Source organism: Triplophysa dalaica, chromosome 22, assembly GCF_015846415.1.
Source record: "Triplophysa dalaica isolate WHDGS20190420 chromosome 22, ASM1584641v1, whole genome shotgun sequence".
NCBI classification, from domain to species: domain Eukaryota; kingdom Metazoa; phylum Chordata; class Actinopteri; order Cypriniformes; family Nemacheilidae; genus Triplophysa; species Triplophysa dalaica.
The window spans coordinates 18,008,745-18,025,993 of NC_079563.1; the positions used below are offsets into that span (position 1 = coordinate 18,008,745).

The 17,249-nt window shown below is 37.3% G+C and overlaps 1 protein-coding gene across 2 annotated transcripts in view; it reads right to left on the reverse strand.

Annotated features, from left to right (window-relative positions):
• Positions 1-5,512: 5,512 nt before the first annotated feature.
• Positions 5,513-17,249, reverse strand: part of cntnap3 (contactin associated protein family member 3) — a 69,679-nt gene continuing 57,942 nt past the window's right edge. The window contains exons 17-24 of one of the 2 annotated variants that reach the window (XM_056736994.1): positions 16,926-17,144; positions 14,123-14,362; positions 13,524-13,748; positions 10,762-10,895; positions 10,213-10,300; positions 7,739-7,858; positions 7,066-7,137; positions 5,513-6,086 (exon numbers count right to left, since the gene is read on the reverse strand). In XM_056736994.1, coding sequence (XP_056592972.1) covers positions 5,890-6,086; positions 7,066-7,137; positions 7,739-7,858; positions 10,213-10,300; positions 10,762-10,895; positions 13,524-13,748; positions 14,123-14,362; positions 16,926-17,144 — 1,295 coding nt within the window. In that variant the 3' untranslated portion in view covers positions 5,513-5,889. Of the gene's footprint in view, positions 6,087-7,065; positions 7,138-7,738; positions 7,958-10,212; positions 10,301-10,761; positions 10,896-13,523; positions 13,749-14,122; positions 14,363-16,925; positions 17,145-17,249 lie in introns of both variants that reach the window. The other variant, XM_056736993.1, reaches the window with a different exon arrangement.

The following is a 17,249-nucleotide window of genomic DNA, read 5'->3' on the forward strand; positions in this document are numbered from 1 at the left end:
TAATGTTTCGGCATTTTTTTTAATATTTCCATAATGTTTTGGTAATATATCAGCAATATTTCAATATCTGTTACAAATGTCTGCAGTATTTCAGTATGTATTTGTAGTGGTGTAGGCGGGGTGAGACCGTGGTTCGAGACCGGTGAGTACTTGTTAATGAGCGCCAGCTGTGCGCGCACCGGTCTCGAATCACGTAGGAGATCGGGAGCATATTAGAGAACGAGCGACCGGACCGTCGAAGAGAGAGGACCGGGCCCGAACATGTTTGTATTTGTATTTATGTTTTATTCGCCGGCAGTCGACCGTGAGGGGCGTCCGGCTGTCTTTTTACTTTTGATTATGTTTGATTAAATGTTTGCCGGTTCCCGTCTCCTTCCTTCCCTACTTTGAATCTTTCTACAGTATGTTGCAATATTCCAATATATCTGTTTCTGTATATTTGTTGCACTATTTCTGTGCTATTTCAGCAATTTTCTTTTTGATATTTCCTTTATATTTGAGTTGCAATATTTCTGCAGTATTTCAGTATATCTATTTCTGCAAAATGTTTTTAATAACTCCGAAATATTTCTGTTGCATTACTTCTGCATTATTTCTATTATATATTTGCAATATTTCAATATATCTGTAGCAATATTTCAGTGTATTTGTTGAAATTTTTCCGTTGCAATATTTCTCTAACATATCTGCCATATTTTTCTGCCGTATTTCAGTTTATCCATTGCAATATTTCTGCCTCCGGTTATACATTTTCTGTTATATTTCCAAACATCTGCTAGGTTTTTTGCAATGAGCCAATGTCTATACATCAAATTTAAATTGCAATTTATCTGCAGCATTTCCATACACCTGATGCATGTATTCCTCAATATAACTATTACAGTGTTTCTGCAAAATGTCATTATATCTGTTGCACTATTTGTACAGTATTTCAGTATTTTCGCTATGTTTTTTGCAGTAGGCCAATATGTATGTATTGCAATATATCTGCAGTATTTCAGTATATCTGCTGCATTTGTTCTGCAATATATCTGTTTTTCAGTATTTCAGTATATTTGATGTAAATCAGCATTTCAGTAGAATCCGCCGCAGTATTTCTGCTGCACATCTATCACCGTTTCAGAGAAGCGTAAGTCCTGAGTCTCATTATCTTCATCATCAGTGCAAATTAAGTGTAGAGCAACACATCAGAGCAGAATCTGAATAAAACATGCAGTCTGATTAGACGCTTTAAAACGCGTGAGAAGCAGAGTAATAGAGACGCCAGCACCGCTAATCAACCATTGGTCACCCTGAACATGTGTATAAAACAACCCCACGCCTTCACATCATCCAGATCCGCATGTCTTATCATCTGCACGGCCAAGGTCATGGTAAAAGCGTGCATTTAATCGCTCATACACTTGATTATGAGCAAAATATTGAGGAGGTAAATTGGATGGTGCTGCTTTGCATTTTAAAGGCTTCCACCTGCTGTCCAAACCCATTAAAGTCTGACACTCCGAGTCCAACAGATTCACAGTTTAGCATGAGAGTTTATGATATTTCTGTTATCCCTGGAGAACTGCAGAACACAAGAAGCAGATATTGTAATTGGACTGAAATGAGTCACTGTCCATAGCTACAGATTCATGCTGGAGACTCAAAACAAGTTAAGTTTTATGAAAGGAATCTCAAAAGTGTTGCAGATGACAACGGAAAATAATTACAACTTGTTCAACAAAGACAACAGCATTATCACAAATAGAGGGTTAGGTTGGAATGAAGAGATGTGATAATCTACAGTAAGTCACAGATGCAGTTGATAAACTTTTATTTGTTTTAAACCCAGAACGATTTTGGCCACTTCAGATAAAACCGCATTTTCAAATATAAGGGAAAAATTCACCCAAAAATGAACAGATTCTTTGATCCTTTACTCTCCCTCCTGTCTTTTCAAACCTGTTTAACTTTCTTTCTTCAGAACACAAAAGAAGATATTTTGAAGAGCATTGGTAACCAAACAATATTAAACTCCGTTGACTTTTAATATGAACACAAAACCACCGAGACATTTCTCATATCAAGAAAACGTTATCAGCATCTTTATTCTTACAGTAAAATACTGTTTCATACCATAATAAGGTTATTGTCATGTTTGCAGATGCATTTCAACATAATTTGTATGATCAGCTTTTCTTAAAGAGGCGGTGTTAAGATAAGTGTGGATACGATATGGAAGTGAATTTGACTGAAAATATGTGATGTGGCTTGGGGGAAATATGGGAAATATCTTGAATGATTTGATTTTACATGCTTATATATATGATATTACAACTTGCAGTGACTTAAATTGGCAATTTTAAATTCCACCCCATGCATCTATGAAGCAGTTTATCTCCAGCCTTAAATCAAATACCTCCAAAACTTGATGGAAACATAAATAAGAAGACTTCACAAATAATCATTAAGAGATGCGAGTAGACAATAGCTTATGTTAAACATAAAACAGCTAAACAGATTTATTTATCAGTACGTTTGTCATCTCACTGTCTAAACCTGGTTTTAAAAAGAACCGAAAAAGACATAAGACGAGAAACCCCATCAGACACCTAGAAGTGTACTTTGGATTTGATTATCGCAGAATAATTGCACAGCACTGACCCACATTTTCTGTAATTTTCTACAGATGGCTGTGAGCTTCTCCTCTGTCTCTATTTCGGCATCAAATATTCTGCCGGTGAAGCTCATCTTGATGAAGTCCTCTGGCTCTCTCCAGTTCCTCCCCCGGGTCTCAGAAACCGCGTCAGACCTGCGTGATGAAGTCAAAGCGTTTAGCCATCTGTTCAACAAACCAGACAAAACACACAACAACCAAACGCTTTCATTAAAGGTGACCCTCGGCTCTGAGCTCGTGTGAAATTTGAAAGTAAAATGATGATCATTAGCACCATGACAAATAATGAAAGAACAGCACAGCAGTTTTGTGTTTCTGTGTCTTAAACTAACCAAACCAAAGCAAACCCGTGAGTCTTTTGTCGTTCTGCTGATGTTTAATAATCTCAGTGCATAGGGGGGATTTATATCTTCCCGTGTTTTGGCAAGTGTAAACTGCTTTTGTCCCCAGTATGTATGTATAGATTTTTCAATCGATAAACTAACTCGGGGCGCTCTGCTGAGGTGTTTTCCCACACATACTATTTGCCCATTAGCGCTATGAAAAATACACGGAGGGAAACGATTTCATAAATACAAACACTCCTGGTGTGTTCAGGTGGCCAGAATGAGAATATGTGAATTTGAGTTCTTCTCACTATTACACAGACTTTCTTTTACAATAGAATTACCCTAAAAAGCAAAACTGTGAATCCTTAAAATACTCTCTAAGGCGGATAACTAGGATAAAGGTTGGTAGAACAAAGTTAATTTAAGAATATGCAAAGCATTTAGACGTCTCACAAATCCTTTTTTCTTGTTATTAAAGAACAGAGGGCTGTTTTGTTTAGCAATATACACTCAGGTCCTAACCCAGCGTTGGGTTAAAAAGAGACAAACCCAACTATTGGGTTACGAATTTACCCGGGATGGGCTGTCTCAACCCAAAATGCTGGATTGTTTTGACCCATTGTTGGGTTAAATATTCATTCTTCTAAGTTAATTTAACCCAACGGTTGGGTTTGTTCCTTTTTGACCAAACGCTGGGCTTGTGTAGGCCTAAGATAAGGATGAAACATGTTTACTTGTCTTTCTTGAAAGGGAAATGATGCTTCTATAAACCATTAAACGTAAAACATTATGTAGCATACTTTACCTTTAATAAGTGTGCCTGTGAGCCGGTTCATCTGATGTTTTTTCATTGACTGTTTCATCTATAGGACTGTTTTTGATGGCAGAACCAGTGGCATAGCGTCTATGCAGGTTATGCAGGTGCATATGGGCCCGGGGGATTGGGAGCCCACATCCAAGTTTAATTCCTGGCCTTACAATACTGTAAAAAATGATTTGATTAGTGATCTCAGATCTGGTCTACTTATGGAAGGCGGGATTTGATTTTGACAGAAACAGAGGGTGAAGGAGTTAAAGAGTCAGATGTAAGTAGCTAAATCTTTAATGTTTGACACCTGTAATATCATATAAATGTTAGGGCCGTTCAGAAGCCACGTGTAAAACACATACACTATGCTGTCTGCGCGTCAACATTTAAATAACGCACCGAGTAACCAATCGATGTCCAGTTATGTGCAACGTCTGCCGTTAACAGACGGATGGGGCCCGGTGAAAAGTTCTTACATATGGGCCCGGACCTGACTTGCTACGTCACTGGGCAGAACATATACAGCAGATTTTCTGAAATTTCAAACCGTATTACACAAACTTGCAGAATACGCATCTGCACAGGTCCCAGCTGTTATTTCACAATGCTTTTGTGCAGTCAATCATATTTCATTCATTGTTGTTTGTTTTAAAAGCTGCTGTAAAGCTACACAAAAGAACATAGCGATTCACTCTCCAAACACACTATTTTGTGACCATTTAGTTCTTTTACATCGTAACTTTTTTATAACTCTAACGCTAAAAGTATATTTAAATTACGAATGTATGCATGATGCTGATATGTGTTGTACTGTCTGAAAGTGAATATATGAATATTAATTCATGCCGTTTTCAAAAAACATTTACACTGCTGTAAATAGAAAGCGGGATATGATGAGAATTTGTTGGAAACATTTTCTCAAATGTCATTAAAACTTTTTGTCCTTAATAGCGACTTCTATTTCATAAATTGTAAGGCCTTCGCTCAACTAGCTGAATTACAGATAAAAGATTGTTTTTACCAATATCACAAAAATAATTGATTAAGATTCTTTTTTTGGGCCTGTCAGCATCCTTCAGATATAAAAGCCTTTTATTCTCTGTTATTATCTGCTCAGATCAAAGGAATTGGCATTTCAAAACCGGAATAAACCCCAGCTGTGTGGAGCGAGAGTCACGGCTGTCAGAAAATCTTTTGTTCACGTGTTTATCGTGGGTCGTGACTCGTGTATGGAAGTATTATTTTACAACGTGACTCAACAACATCATTTACTTTTGACCAAGAACTCCACAGAAAGCACAAACAGCTCACTTGAAATATTCCTTTCGTCCTCTTGGTCTTCTGGAGATGAAGAAACAGTTGAAGTATGAAGGAATTACTGTCAATTTCTTTAGTATGCACATTTTCTGTAAGTCAGAAACACAGGACCAGAAGCACTTCCTGTTTGGTTTTTTAAAGTTTTTCTTTTATTTCACATAAATCATTTATTTCACATAAAAGATTTTGTTTAACATATCGATTACGTTCTAAATGTTCTTTTGGTTGTATTTTTTTGTGTAGTGTTAAAAACTGAAATAGGAAGTGTTGTTTACGTCTTGACTTGCGAAATAGTTTGTAAGAACATAACAGTACAATACAGCAGTATTTCATTCCAAACGTATCCACAGAACTGATGGCCCCCTTCTGCCCCCCAAAAATCAAGGTTTCTTCAAAGCACTCTCCAGATCAGACATTTATTTCGATTTCGTCATACAACATTCGGCTCTTAAAATTGCTTATGTAAGTCGGCGAGAATTTTGTTAAACGTAACAATGACCACTGAATCATTTCGAAGAAGAACGTGACGTTACAAAGTTTCATTTCAAAATAATATTTACAACCAATGAATGTCATTTTATACACACCGTAGAAACCGTACTATTGTGCCAAACCTCTGGACAATAATGTTTTTACGTACAAAAAAGGGTAAACGTGACAAATCGTTTCTCTTCCACCGACGTCGGTCTACGTTTCCCATAATGCACCTGGACAAGGCTCGACAAGGCTTCTCAATCCGTCAGTTTTACTGGATTAGTCCAAAAATAGGTGAAAGATCCTCATATGAAATATTCTTTTTGGTTCTCACTGATAATGTTCTGTGTGTTTGGATCCATGGTGAACGGCGTCTCCGGACTGTCGTCGGTCTTTCCTGCGTTGGGATCTTGGGTCTGGAACGACTCCTTCCGTCGGAAGAGGAGTCTCGCTATTACGGCCAGAGCCGCGAGACTCACGAATATCACTACAGCGATGACGCCTGAAATTAAACACAGACCAAGAGTAAAACACAGCACGACTCTCAAGGACTTGTTTGTCATTTCTTCTCTTTAGCTTAAATATGTTTCACTCCAATTTATTAATGCGGCTCAATTTAGATGCGACAGGTTTCAGCTTCTCTAAATTACACGGTTAATTTTTGCTCAATCTGTATGGCTCATCTGAAGTTAATGACTAAAGAAATACAGCGTTCAGCTGGAATCTGAAGGAGCGCGTCACTGACTCGTGAGTAACTCCAGACACACTGAACAGAAGACGAGGTTACGAGGCTTGAGATACGAGGCAATAACTGCAACATCTGCTGCACCAGATCCACTCTCAATCACAGTAGATGCTTCTGAAAGTCGACAGCACGCAGAACTAAATGTAAACCTGACGCTGACATCATGTGACTATCAATTGTAATTCAGAGATCATTAGCGATGTCTGCAGGCATTACTTCCTCTCTATCAATAAGACTGAAAAGTTGGCATTAAACAAACATCACGACTTGTTCTGGTACACCATCTGACGGGTTGTGCATTCTGGGCAAAACTTAAAAAAGCTTTCTGTCCTCTGTGGCTGGTGGAGCATGACGCGTTTAATTATAAAGTCTCAAGGTAATGTCTAATTAAAGAACCAATATATCTCAGCTCAATTTAATGACACATTACAGTTACTCTGACAGCAAAGTATATTTTGGATTGTCTTTAATCAAACATTTCATTAGTTTTAACAGCCTTTGTTCATTTAATACTATTTACGATAACTTTGAAGGAGTTTTAAAGGGGTTTTATTTTTAAACATAGATGGCGATAGAGAGTCGAAAGCTACATATTGCACCTGTAAGACCAAATCAGAACATACAATTGAGTCAAAGATAAAAAAAAACAAATCCCGAGAGGGACCAAGTATGAATACGTTAAAAAAATAACATGCAAAGGTTTTTTCTACAGATGAGAGCACCAACATCAATTTACCTCCGATGAGAGCGGAGTCACTGTGGACTGCATTGACTATTGGCTCACCGGTATCTACAGAACCCAAATGATCTACAATAGAAGAAGAGAAAGACAGACAGACAGAACATCAGTGCTTATCACTCAGGTCAAGGCTCATTGAATATCACAGGACGCATCCTAGAAAAGATTATGCAAATGAAGGTGTTTCTCACAGATGAATACCATCGTCATTGCTGTAATTGAATAAGCACTGCGGGTGAATTCAGTGAGCCGACCGTGAAAGTTTGCGGAAAATTTCAGGCGAGATAAAAAAGAAACAGAAAGAAGTTTGGAAAACAAAGTCCGGGTAAGATGGAAGATGTTTAGCCCTGAAGCTACCGGCTCTCAAACCGAGAAGAGTTCTTCTCAATGGATTCTCCCACCTCGGGCCAGAAACATACAGTACTTAACACAAAAGCAGACGCGAGCGCTCGGCCAACACACTTCAGGAGCGCTGTCTCGCCGTACATCTTCAAAAAGCGGATGTCCTTGTGACCGGACAGACATCGGTGAAACAGTGTTCTCAATTTTTTTCTCGTTTCTCACTTTTTGCCCCAAGATTTTGTAAAACCAGCATTTGTGTTCCCTAAAAATAAAACCACAACATTTGACACAATACCAGTTGAGTTAAAGTTTGTCAGTTTGGCTTTACCTGTAAGCGAATGAGTGGTTTCAGGTGCGTGAGGGTTGGACAGTAAAGACGATCCACAGTTGGATTCTGTCAGCGAGCCTGTGACCGTCACAGGACTTTTGTCCGGATACAGAAGCGCCGCTTTAAGAGGAGAGATGGAGTTAAACTGGACGACGGACAGACAGCCTGTGAAGCCCAGAGAGTTCAGACGGACTATCTCTGGATCCAGATCAACAGAATCTGCCAAGAGAAAAGCTAAAGTGACATGAGATCAACAGAGATAAATCTTTAATAACACAAATTTTTCAGCGTTCGAAGTCGCAGCCATGAGATTAAAAAGTGCAAAAACTATCCCAGTCTATCCCAGCAGTCATGATAAAAAACAAAACAACGGTGCAATAGTTTTTGTAGTAAAGCTAATGGTTAATCATGGTAATCAATTTAATGGTTACCACAATCTTACTATACTAAAATCATGGTAAATTTTCATAACAGAGGTAAAAACATACCAATGCCTTACAGTGTGGTTGTGTCTGTATAGTAAATTTATATTGCGTTTTCTGTTGTTGAGAAAAACAACATTTACAGGTGTTATGCCAGATGTGAACATCACTTTACATTAGTGACACATATAGTGCCGACTGAACACAATATCACACAAATCCTTTTCGTCTGAGAAGTGATATGAATTACAACACAGGACGTCTGCTGGACGTCGCTTTCTCCAGCTATCGAGCTATGGATCCATAAGTGGGTCAACTTACAGTATTTGATCTGTTTCTAGGACTTTGGGAGTCATGTGTACTGTATCACAGTCATTTATGGTTCTGCGAAGAGTCTTTCGGGACACAGAAGGTGTGTTTAATCTGGTTTTAATGGGGTACACCCGTTCGACCTTTCATTCTAACACACGTGTCTGTGTCATTTCCAGCAAACGCCGACATCGATCACAGCCAGTAATCGACTTGTAATGACACTACATATAACCTAAAACATAAACTGAGATTCTCAAGGTACAGAACAAACTTAAATCACAGAACTGAAAGACCGAATGTCATATACAGTAGAGGCCAAAGGTGATGTCCAGATTTATCGGTAGAAATTGGAGAAAACACAAGTTAGTTAAGATGTTTATTTGACTTACTGTTTTAGTTAAAAGGCAAACTACTATACAGCGTATTAGGAAAAATGTGTTTTATAACCAGTGTTGGGTGTTACTAGTTACTAAGTGATAAGTTACTGTCACTTAATTACTTTCCCCTTGAAAAAGAAAAGTAAGGGATTACTCTAATTTTGTCACTAATTTAATTACACTTTCTTGTGATTTAATCAAAACAAATACTTTGGGTAATATATGTGTGCAATAGTGGAATTGACATCAAAATTCAAACTCTAACTTTACAATCCGTGCTTTAATGCATAATTCTCACATTTGTAATACTTTTATTATTTATTTAATTCATCATTTAATAAATTACAAGAGCCGTTTCATGTCTATCCTTGAATCACTTAACTGATCAAAGTTGATATAGGACAGTAATAATAGTAAAAATAAGTAATTCAGTACTTTTTGGAGGGAGTTATTTGTACATTAATCGAATTACACTATTGAATATGTAATTAGTAACTAGTAATTCATTACTTTTTTAGTAACTTGCCCAACATTGTTTATAATAAATTATATAATGCATAGAAAAACTAAAAGCTCACAAGAGATGAAGCAGACAATGACCGACATTTTATTAGTGATTAAAATCGTGTTAATCCTCACGGCAGTCGTGTTCAATAAACTCATGCCAAGCCTCTTAACAACAATGCAACATGAATAAAACATCGTTAATGCTTCTTTAAAAATAGGTTATGAATTAAAAGTGAGGACATTCATTCTGCAAAATTGGACATCAGCTGTGGCCACTACTGAATGTAAAACCTGTTGATAAACCTCAGAAAAGAAATGTCCGTAATATTTAACGTTACATTCGCAATACAATAAAACTACATTATGCATTCAGAAAATCAAGTCTGTTTTCCATTTACAGGCTTTTTGTACATATTTAAGTCACATATTTTCTTTTTTGACCTAAATCTTTTTGTTTTGCTGCAGGTTTTATTTATAAAAATAAACCAGACTGACCCATTTTCTGTTTCCCTGGATGGCAATGATAACAAGCAAAGTCAATATCAGCCTTATCCGAAGTAAACAGACCAAACCCTCCTCTATATTCATACCGCTTCATATCAGCTTAACGCTCAACAAACAGCCACTTCCGGCTTCTTAATGGAAAACCAAAATAGACCACGGCCATGTAAGAGAGTTTGTCCGTCTTCTCATTCGCAAACATCCATTTCACAATATAGAAACACCTGAGAAAGAATGGTGTTCAGAATGCAATGCTAGCCAAAAGTTTTACCGTGTAACACACTGCGTACTACGGTCAAATAAATGAGTTTTTCCAAGATCTGTGAAATCTCACTTCCATGTTGCTTTTACTCACCAAGCACTTTTCCCATGACAATAGATTTGACAGCATTGAATTCGATGTCCGACGTTAGATTGAAATCTTCATTTGCATGCTGATCCACCTGCAACAGACACAGCAAAGGGACTGAAGCGTGTGTGGTGGACTAGAAATTAAAACATCCGTCGTGTTTTTCATATTAACGGCATGTTTTCCCAAGTTAGCTTTTTAATTGAAGATGCGCTCTTGAAAGCTATTTGAAATGCATTGCTGCACACTGCAGCACTTTGGCCAATCAGAGAGAAGACGACAGGAAGTGTTTGAGTAAGGAAATAAGTCTCTGTGTTTCAAGTGAGATGACACATTGGTTTTTTTTGTCTCACTCTTCAAAAAAAGGTTTGATGTTTTAACTATTTGATTGAACAGTTTACTTAAATGAAACATAAACAAGAACTCACAAAATGTCCTTTGGTACTGTAAAAATGCAACCTCGGAGCAATAAAATTTTCTTCTTCTGCCACGTTTATCTAAAATCCACCTTGATGTCAAATGTAGAGAGAAGGAGCAAATCGAGCATGACATTACCTGAATGCTGAGCGTGTCTGAAGATCTCCTGACGCTGATTCGGTGAAGCTGCCCGTTGGCCAGATTTCTGGCTCTGGCTCTGAAAACCTCGGCGTCTCGGTCCTGCTGCAGTTTGTACCTGATGTCCAGATGTCCTTTAGAACAAAGAGCAGTTCAATTCTCAACAGACCTTCACCGTTGAAAACATCAAGACAAACAAACATCAACATATAAAAGCAATAGTTCTACTACTACAAAGTGTTGTAATCAATGCGTGTGAATGGTGGGGCTGTTAAAAACATTCTTCAAATTATCTGCTTTTCTGTTCTGTGGTAGAATGAAAGTAATAAAGGTTTGAAATGACAGGAGTGAGTAAATGATGACAGAATATTCATGCGTGAGAGATCACAGGCCTGACGAACACGCAACACGTTTTTATTAAATGTTTGGATCACTATGTTGTATTGTTTTTATTGACAAATGTAACGCTATCAATGTAAAAGCAATTTTTGTTAATAACTATGTAAAAAGAGTAGTAATAATGTTTTAATGATAAATGCCACACCGTTGACGCAGTTAATGTATTTATTTGTACAGATTTATTTAGTTGCTATTTTAAAGACTTTGCAATGTAAATGAACGTCTCATTAATTTAAAATCCACATTGAACATTTAACAATCACTGTATTTTGTCATTTTATTGTCATCAAAAATATGTATGAAAATATAATAAAGTATGAAATACAATGTATTAATGATTCTGACACCCGTTTTGGAAATCGATGGACTGCTAGGGTGCATACAATGGCTTTATTATTCAGGAGTTTTTAAAATATATTAGGAGGTGAACGTCTGCTAATTTAAGATCTGTCATTAAAACCCACACTAAAGCATGTTAACATCACAAACAGGATTTATTGTTTTTAATTAAGTGCCCGCACAAAATAGAAATAATCTACCATACTTTGTATTATTGCTGAATCACTCTATCGCTTTCCGCAGTTTTATAAATCGCTTCGGATTAAAGTGTCTGCTAAATGGCTACATGTAAATGTAAAAAACGTTTACGATATATTTAGGAATAGAACATATTCTTTGCAACTATACAGTATATGATCTTAAAGCATATGTGATTAAGGTTGGGCACCACTGACTTCTTTAAGTAAATAGAGAAAAAGTGTATACATAATAGTAAGCTCTCTCTCTCTCCCTCTCTCTCTCTCTCTCTCCCCCTCTCTCTCTCTCTCTCTCTCTCTCTCTCCCTCTCTCTCTCTCTCTCTCTCGGGTCAGATCTCTGGATGGCTCATGTCACAGGTCACATCTGACAGAACACGAGCGCTCAGCTGTCAGACGGGGCATCAGGGATCTGCAGGCTGTTATCTGCACTTTTCCAACTTCTGCCTAATTGGACTAGTAGGTATTAATACCAAACACCGTCAATCTCTGTAGTAACTGAGCTGTGATAAACCAGACACGTTTCTAATGTTTGGGTGCTTTATACATCAGGATCGCCTACCAGCCCCATATCTACAAATATAGATAATTATATATAAAAAACTATAATAAACAAAATATTTGTATTATTAAATAAAAGCTCATTTTAATATTATTAATATAATTTCATACATTAAAATGTATAAATATTTATTGTTATTTTTTATAATTATTTATTTTTTGTATTATTATATTCATGCATCTTCATGTCGTTCCAAACCTGTGTGATTGGGATGTTTATAATATTCCTTAAAAGTTACATTTTGAATTTAAATGATTAGTATTAAGGAATATTATAAACATGCCCATCATACTGGTTTAGAAGGACATGAGGATGCTGCATGAAATATTACAAAAACAAAAGTTACAGTTTTTATTTTGATTATTGAATATTATGTTATGATTATGTAAATATTTAATGGATTTTTAATTTTTATATATATATTTATTATTATTACAGTATATTCATGCATTCTTACGTCGTTCCAAACCTGTTTAAAATAATGTTTATAATATTCCTTATGTTTCATTTTTTATTTTTAATATCAACATTAAGGAATATTATAAACATCCCCATCATTCTGTATAAAATATATATATGTAAAAAAAGTTTTAAAGTTACAGTTTTTATTTTGATAATTAATATTATGTTGTGATTATGTAAATATATAATCTGTTTTTAATTTATATTGTTTTATATATTTTTTTGTCTTATTACAGTAAATTCATGCATTCTTATGTCGTTCCAAACCTGTTTAAAAAAAATGTTTATACTATTCCTTAAGTTACATTATTTATCTTTTATATAAATATTAAGAAATATAGTAAACATACCAATGCTGAAAAGTAATACAGAAAACTAATAAATACAAAAAATATTATTTATTATTATTAAATAATATAAATAACCCAAAAATGTGCACTTGACGTTTTTTTACTTTTAAAGGAACTCATATCAAAAGCTTCAAAATGAGCATGAAGATTTCCAGCCAGATTGTCTCCATACTGTACTTAATGTAGCTTTAAAAAAGCTTCTCTGCCACATAAGATGACAGACATGTGTTTACACGCATCGCTCTGTGATCCTATAAGGCAATTCTGTATATTCCCCATCGGCATGCGACACTCGGATTTATAGCTTTCTGTCGTGAGCTTCCTCTTTCACTGAAAGGTTTCAGACGATACACAAAGCAATTTACTACGGCAGAGCCCTGCGTCTTCAGAGATTCACGCTAATCCAAATGAAGGTGCTTAGAGTGCAATGAAAGGAAGATTAGAGAGCTTCAGACCGTTTCTGTTCAGCAGGACGGCCAGATATTCTCTGTAGTACGAGTTGACATAAAGCAGCAGTGCCGGGGCCTGGCTGGTTCTGAAGCTGAGTGAAATATTCACTCCTCGCAGCGTTAAATCCGAGTAGATGGAAGATGACTGCGCGCTGCCGTTCCTGCTCAGCTCGTGCGGCTCTTTAAACGTGTACGTGACCGACGTTCCGGGTTTGAAGAAGGCAGAAACCTCTGAAACGGAGATCAAAAGCATTGAGTTTTTAGATTGTTCATGTACATAAATAATATACAGCCTTGATAAAAATGAGAGTGAACGGCTGCAATCCATGACTTTTTGGTTTAATAATAATAATAATAATAAAAAAAAAAAAGTGACCTATGTCAAGTAACCTGCAATTATATGTTTAACAGAGATGGCGATATTGAGGCAAAAGTTATGGATTGCAGCTTCGGCGCATAAATATGTAGGTTCATACATAAATAAGTTTTACACACATGACCCCTGGTGTCCTAGTGAAAGATTAATCAGCGTACGGACGTCCAAACTAACAAAAAATGTTTTTATTAAAAGTTTATTTCATTCATCGGGCGAGTTTAAGATGTACCTTTATGACAGAAGATGCCTGTAAAAGCTGAGAGATGACAGTCACACATGAAGCCGTCATCTCTCTCCATGCAGGTTCCTTTATTTTGGCACAGGCCGCCGTAGCTTCTACAGTGACCGGGACAGCCGGGCGTGACGCCGGGCGTGATCTTCGCCCTCTTCTCCAGATCTAAAGTCTTACCGTTCAGCTTCAGCGAGCGGATACAGCCCAGAAAACCTTTCTGCCGGGACGCCGTTCCCCCTGAAGACACAAGCACCGCTTTCCATTATTTGTTTGCAGTCCACTTTTATTTTGTTTTTGTCAAGAATGCAATAAAGGAATGGAGCATCGTTCGCCGTTTATTGAAAACATACAGCTGTCAAACCATCGAAATGCACAAAAGCCATTTAAACGACAAGATGATGGCAACAGGGTGCAAGATGCTTTTATCGCCCGCATATCTCACCACAGACGGCAAAACCTTCTGGTGTTTGAGCCGGGCGAGGATTGTTCTCTCAACCCGAGCCGCCCGCTCAAAACAAACCGTTTTTCCCCCTGTGATGTGTCGAAGTCAGTCGGTGCTGTCAGTCTTTTACTGCGCCTTTGTCCTTTCTATGGTAATTGCTGCGGGAGGAATATTGTTCTCTGCATTCTGTGCCTGCCGAACCACAGACAACAGCCTATAAATACTGAAATAATGCACTCCGCATATATTAGTGCTTAGCAGTTTGGTGCTAATTCGTTTTTGCGAACACCTCGCTGTGCCAGCTGTGCTGTCGAATCATTAGTGAAGTGTATGAAGAATGAGAAGTTGGACGTGTTATTAAAACAAAGTTTTAACAAGCCTGTCAAAGCCAAATGGCGGGCAAGCGAAAAACGTGAGGCCACCCTGGAAGAAAGACGCTCTAAGGCCACGAATATACTTGACAAAACATTTTTTTTTGTCAAAAAAACGCTCGCCGTGTTTGGTTACTAAGAGCAGCCGAACGCCATGACTTCGAGGCTTCGTCACTGCAGAATGGCAGTTCAGAGAAACATATAGGAAGTGTAACAGAAGTCTATTTGAATTATAAACAGAGAGCGTATTTGCAATAACTAATCACATATTTGCAAAAATGCAATCAAAAGTTATTGAAAGTGAAAGTTTAACTTCAAGTTTAAAACTATGCTCCAACCGGCGTTTCTGCCGCCATTTTTATTTTTTATCTCGACCAATCACCTCCTTCGCATGTTGATATGGAAACGACATAGTACTCGCTTGTCATTGGTTAGCTATGAAAAGGAGCATGACGTAGGACGTAATTTTTCTGAAAAGTTGAACTTTTTTCAATTTAAAAAAACGCCCTGAGCTGCAGAAAAAGTACATTTTGCTCCAAGGGATTATAATTTAAGACAGCTAGCAGCTTCGAAAAAGAAGTCAAGTCTGAACACGGCCTAAGCATTGAGATTTAAAGCCATGGTTTCGGCCAAAAATAACAATTGCATCATATATTTACGCTCAAGTGGGTCAAAACCTGAATATGGAACACAAAAGAAAAGATTTTGAGAAATGTCTCTGTGGTTTTGTGTTCATACAATGGAAGTCAATGGGGTTCGATGTTGCTTAGTCATCAATGTTTAGTCATCAAAATAACAAAAACATTCTCACACTCTCTTTTTCTCAACAGGTTTTGTTCTGGCTTTTTTTGAAACTAGTAACTTGGTATTAGCACCTACTTTATTGTATTATTGCTCCTTTATGATATATCACTTTATTGCTCTCTGAACTCTGAGTAAGTCGCTTCGGATACAAGCGTCTGCTAAATGACTAAATGTTCTTTTGTGTTTTGCTGAAGAAAGTCATAAAGGATTGATATGAATTTTAAGGTGAACTATCCCTTTAAATTTCCAGAGAAAGTCTCTTCTGGAGTTTCTCAAGACGTCTGAAACTGTGCCCTGATAGCACCAATACATCTGGAAGACGTCTATTCAACGTTTTTTATGTTGCTTATCTGCAATACGTATCCGAGACGTTTCCGTTCAGATGTCATATTGATTTTCTGTAATATGTATATGATTTGTACTGTATGTAAATGCTCATAATGCATTTGCCAAAATAGAAAGTATGAATATAACCTCAAACATTTCTCATTATATTCTCCAAAATATTTGGTCATCCTTGTATTCTTACTGTATGAGAGCAATCTGAAACATCTGAAACAAAGTGCATACATCATACAAACACAAACTATCATGAACTCTCTCCAGCGAAACATTTGTGAAGCAAAAGCGTTTGGCTCTGGAGTAATTGTATTAGTTTTCTTTATGTATGTGATCATGAAAACAGATCCTAAGTTGAATCACACAGTAAAGTAAGACTTATAACATCTCAGCTTATCACACTGTGTTCTACACGGGCTCAGGTATGAAGCGACCACCGAATCCAATTGCAGTTGAACGCTGGCATAATGAAGCCGTAAAGATTGAACTATAATGACACTCTTTTCCCGACACTTACTGGAAAACTTCACCTCATTTCCTCTACGTTCCACCGACACGTCTAAATTGCCAGGTGGTCTGTCAGGCTCGACAAAATATTAAGCTTTACAAAAACCAATCTTCCCCGATTCAAACCACACATTTCTCATCAAGATACCGTGTGAGCAAAGCTTGTGAAACCTGTCCGGAATCAAAAGAAAACCCATTTCGAACCCAAGAAAAAATGAAACGTTTTTCGCACATTTTTCATGAAAGTCCAGTTGTGCAGTACCACGGATTTCTTTACGACAAATCTGTTGATTAAGAGAAACAAGAGTCACAACTTCTAGATAAACGTTCTTCCTACCTACAAACAGTTGGCTGTTGAGTTGCAGATGAATGTGTCCGTCAGCCGGGGCTTTCTGGACCGCTTCAGGGTAATGGTCCACATACAGCGAGGCTTCTTTTACGTTCCGCTCGGCTCTCACGTGATGCCAACGGTCGTCGTTTAGAGCCAAGGGCGTCTCCACCTTCACCTCCAATGGACCGTTCCCCACATCGAAAGAGAAGACAACTTCTGTTGGCGCTGTGAAGAGAAACACACTTTTGATTGATGAATTTCATACAGCCATTTCTGTTAATGTGGAAATGATACAGCTGCAGCGTTCCAAGCAAAATTAGGATGTAAAAA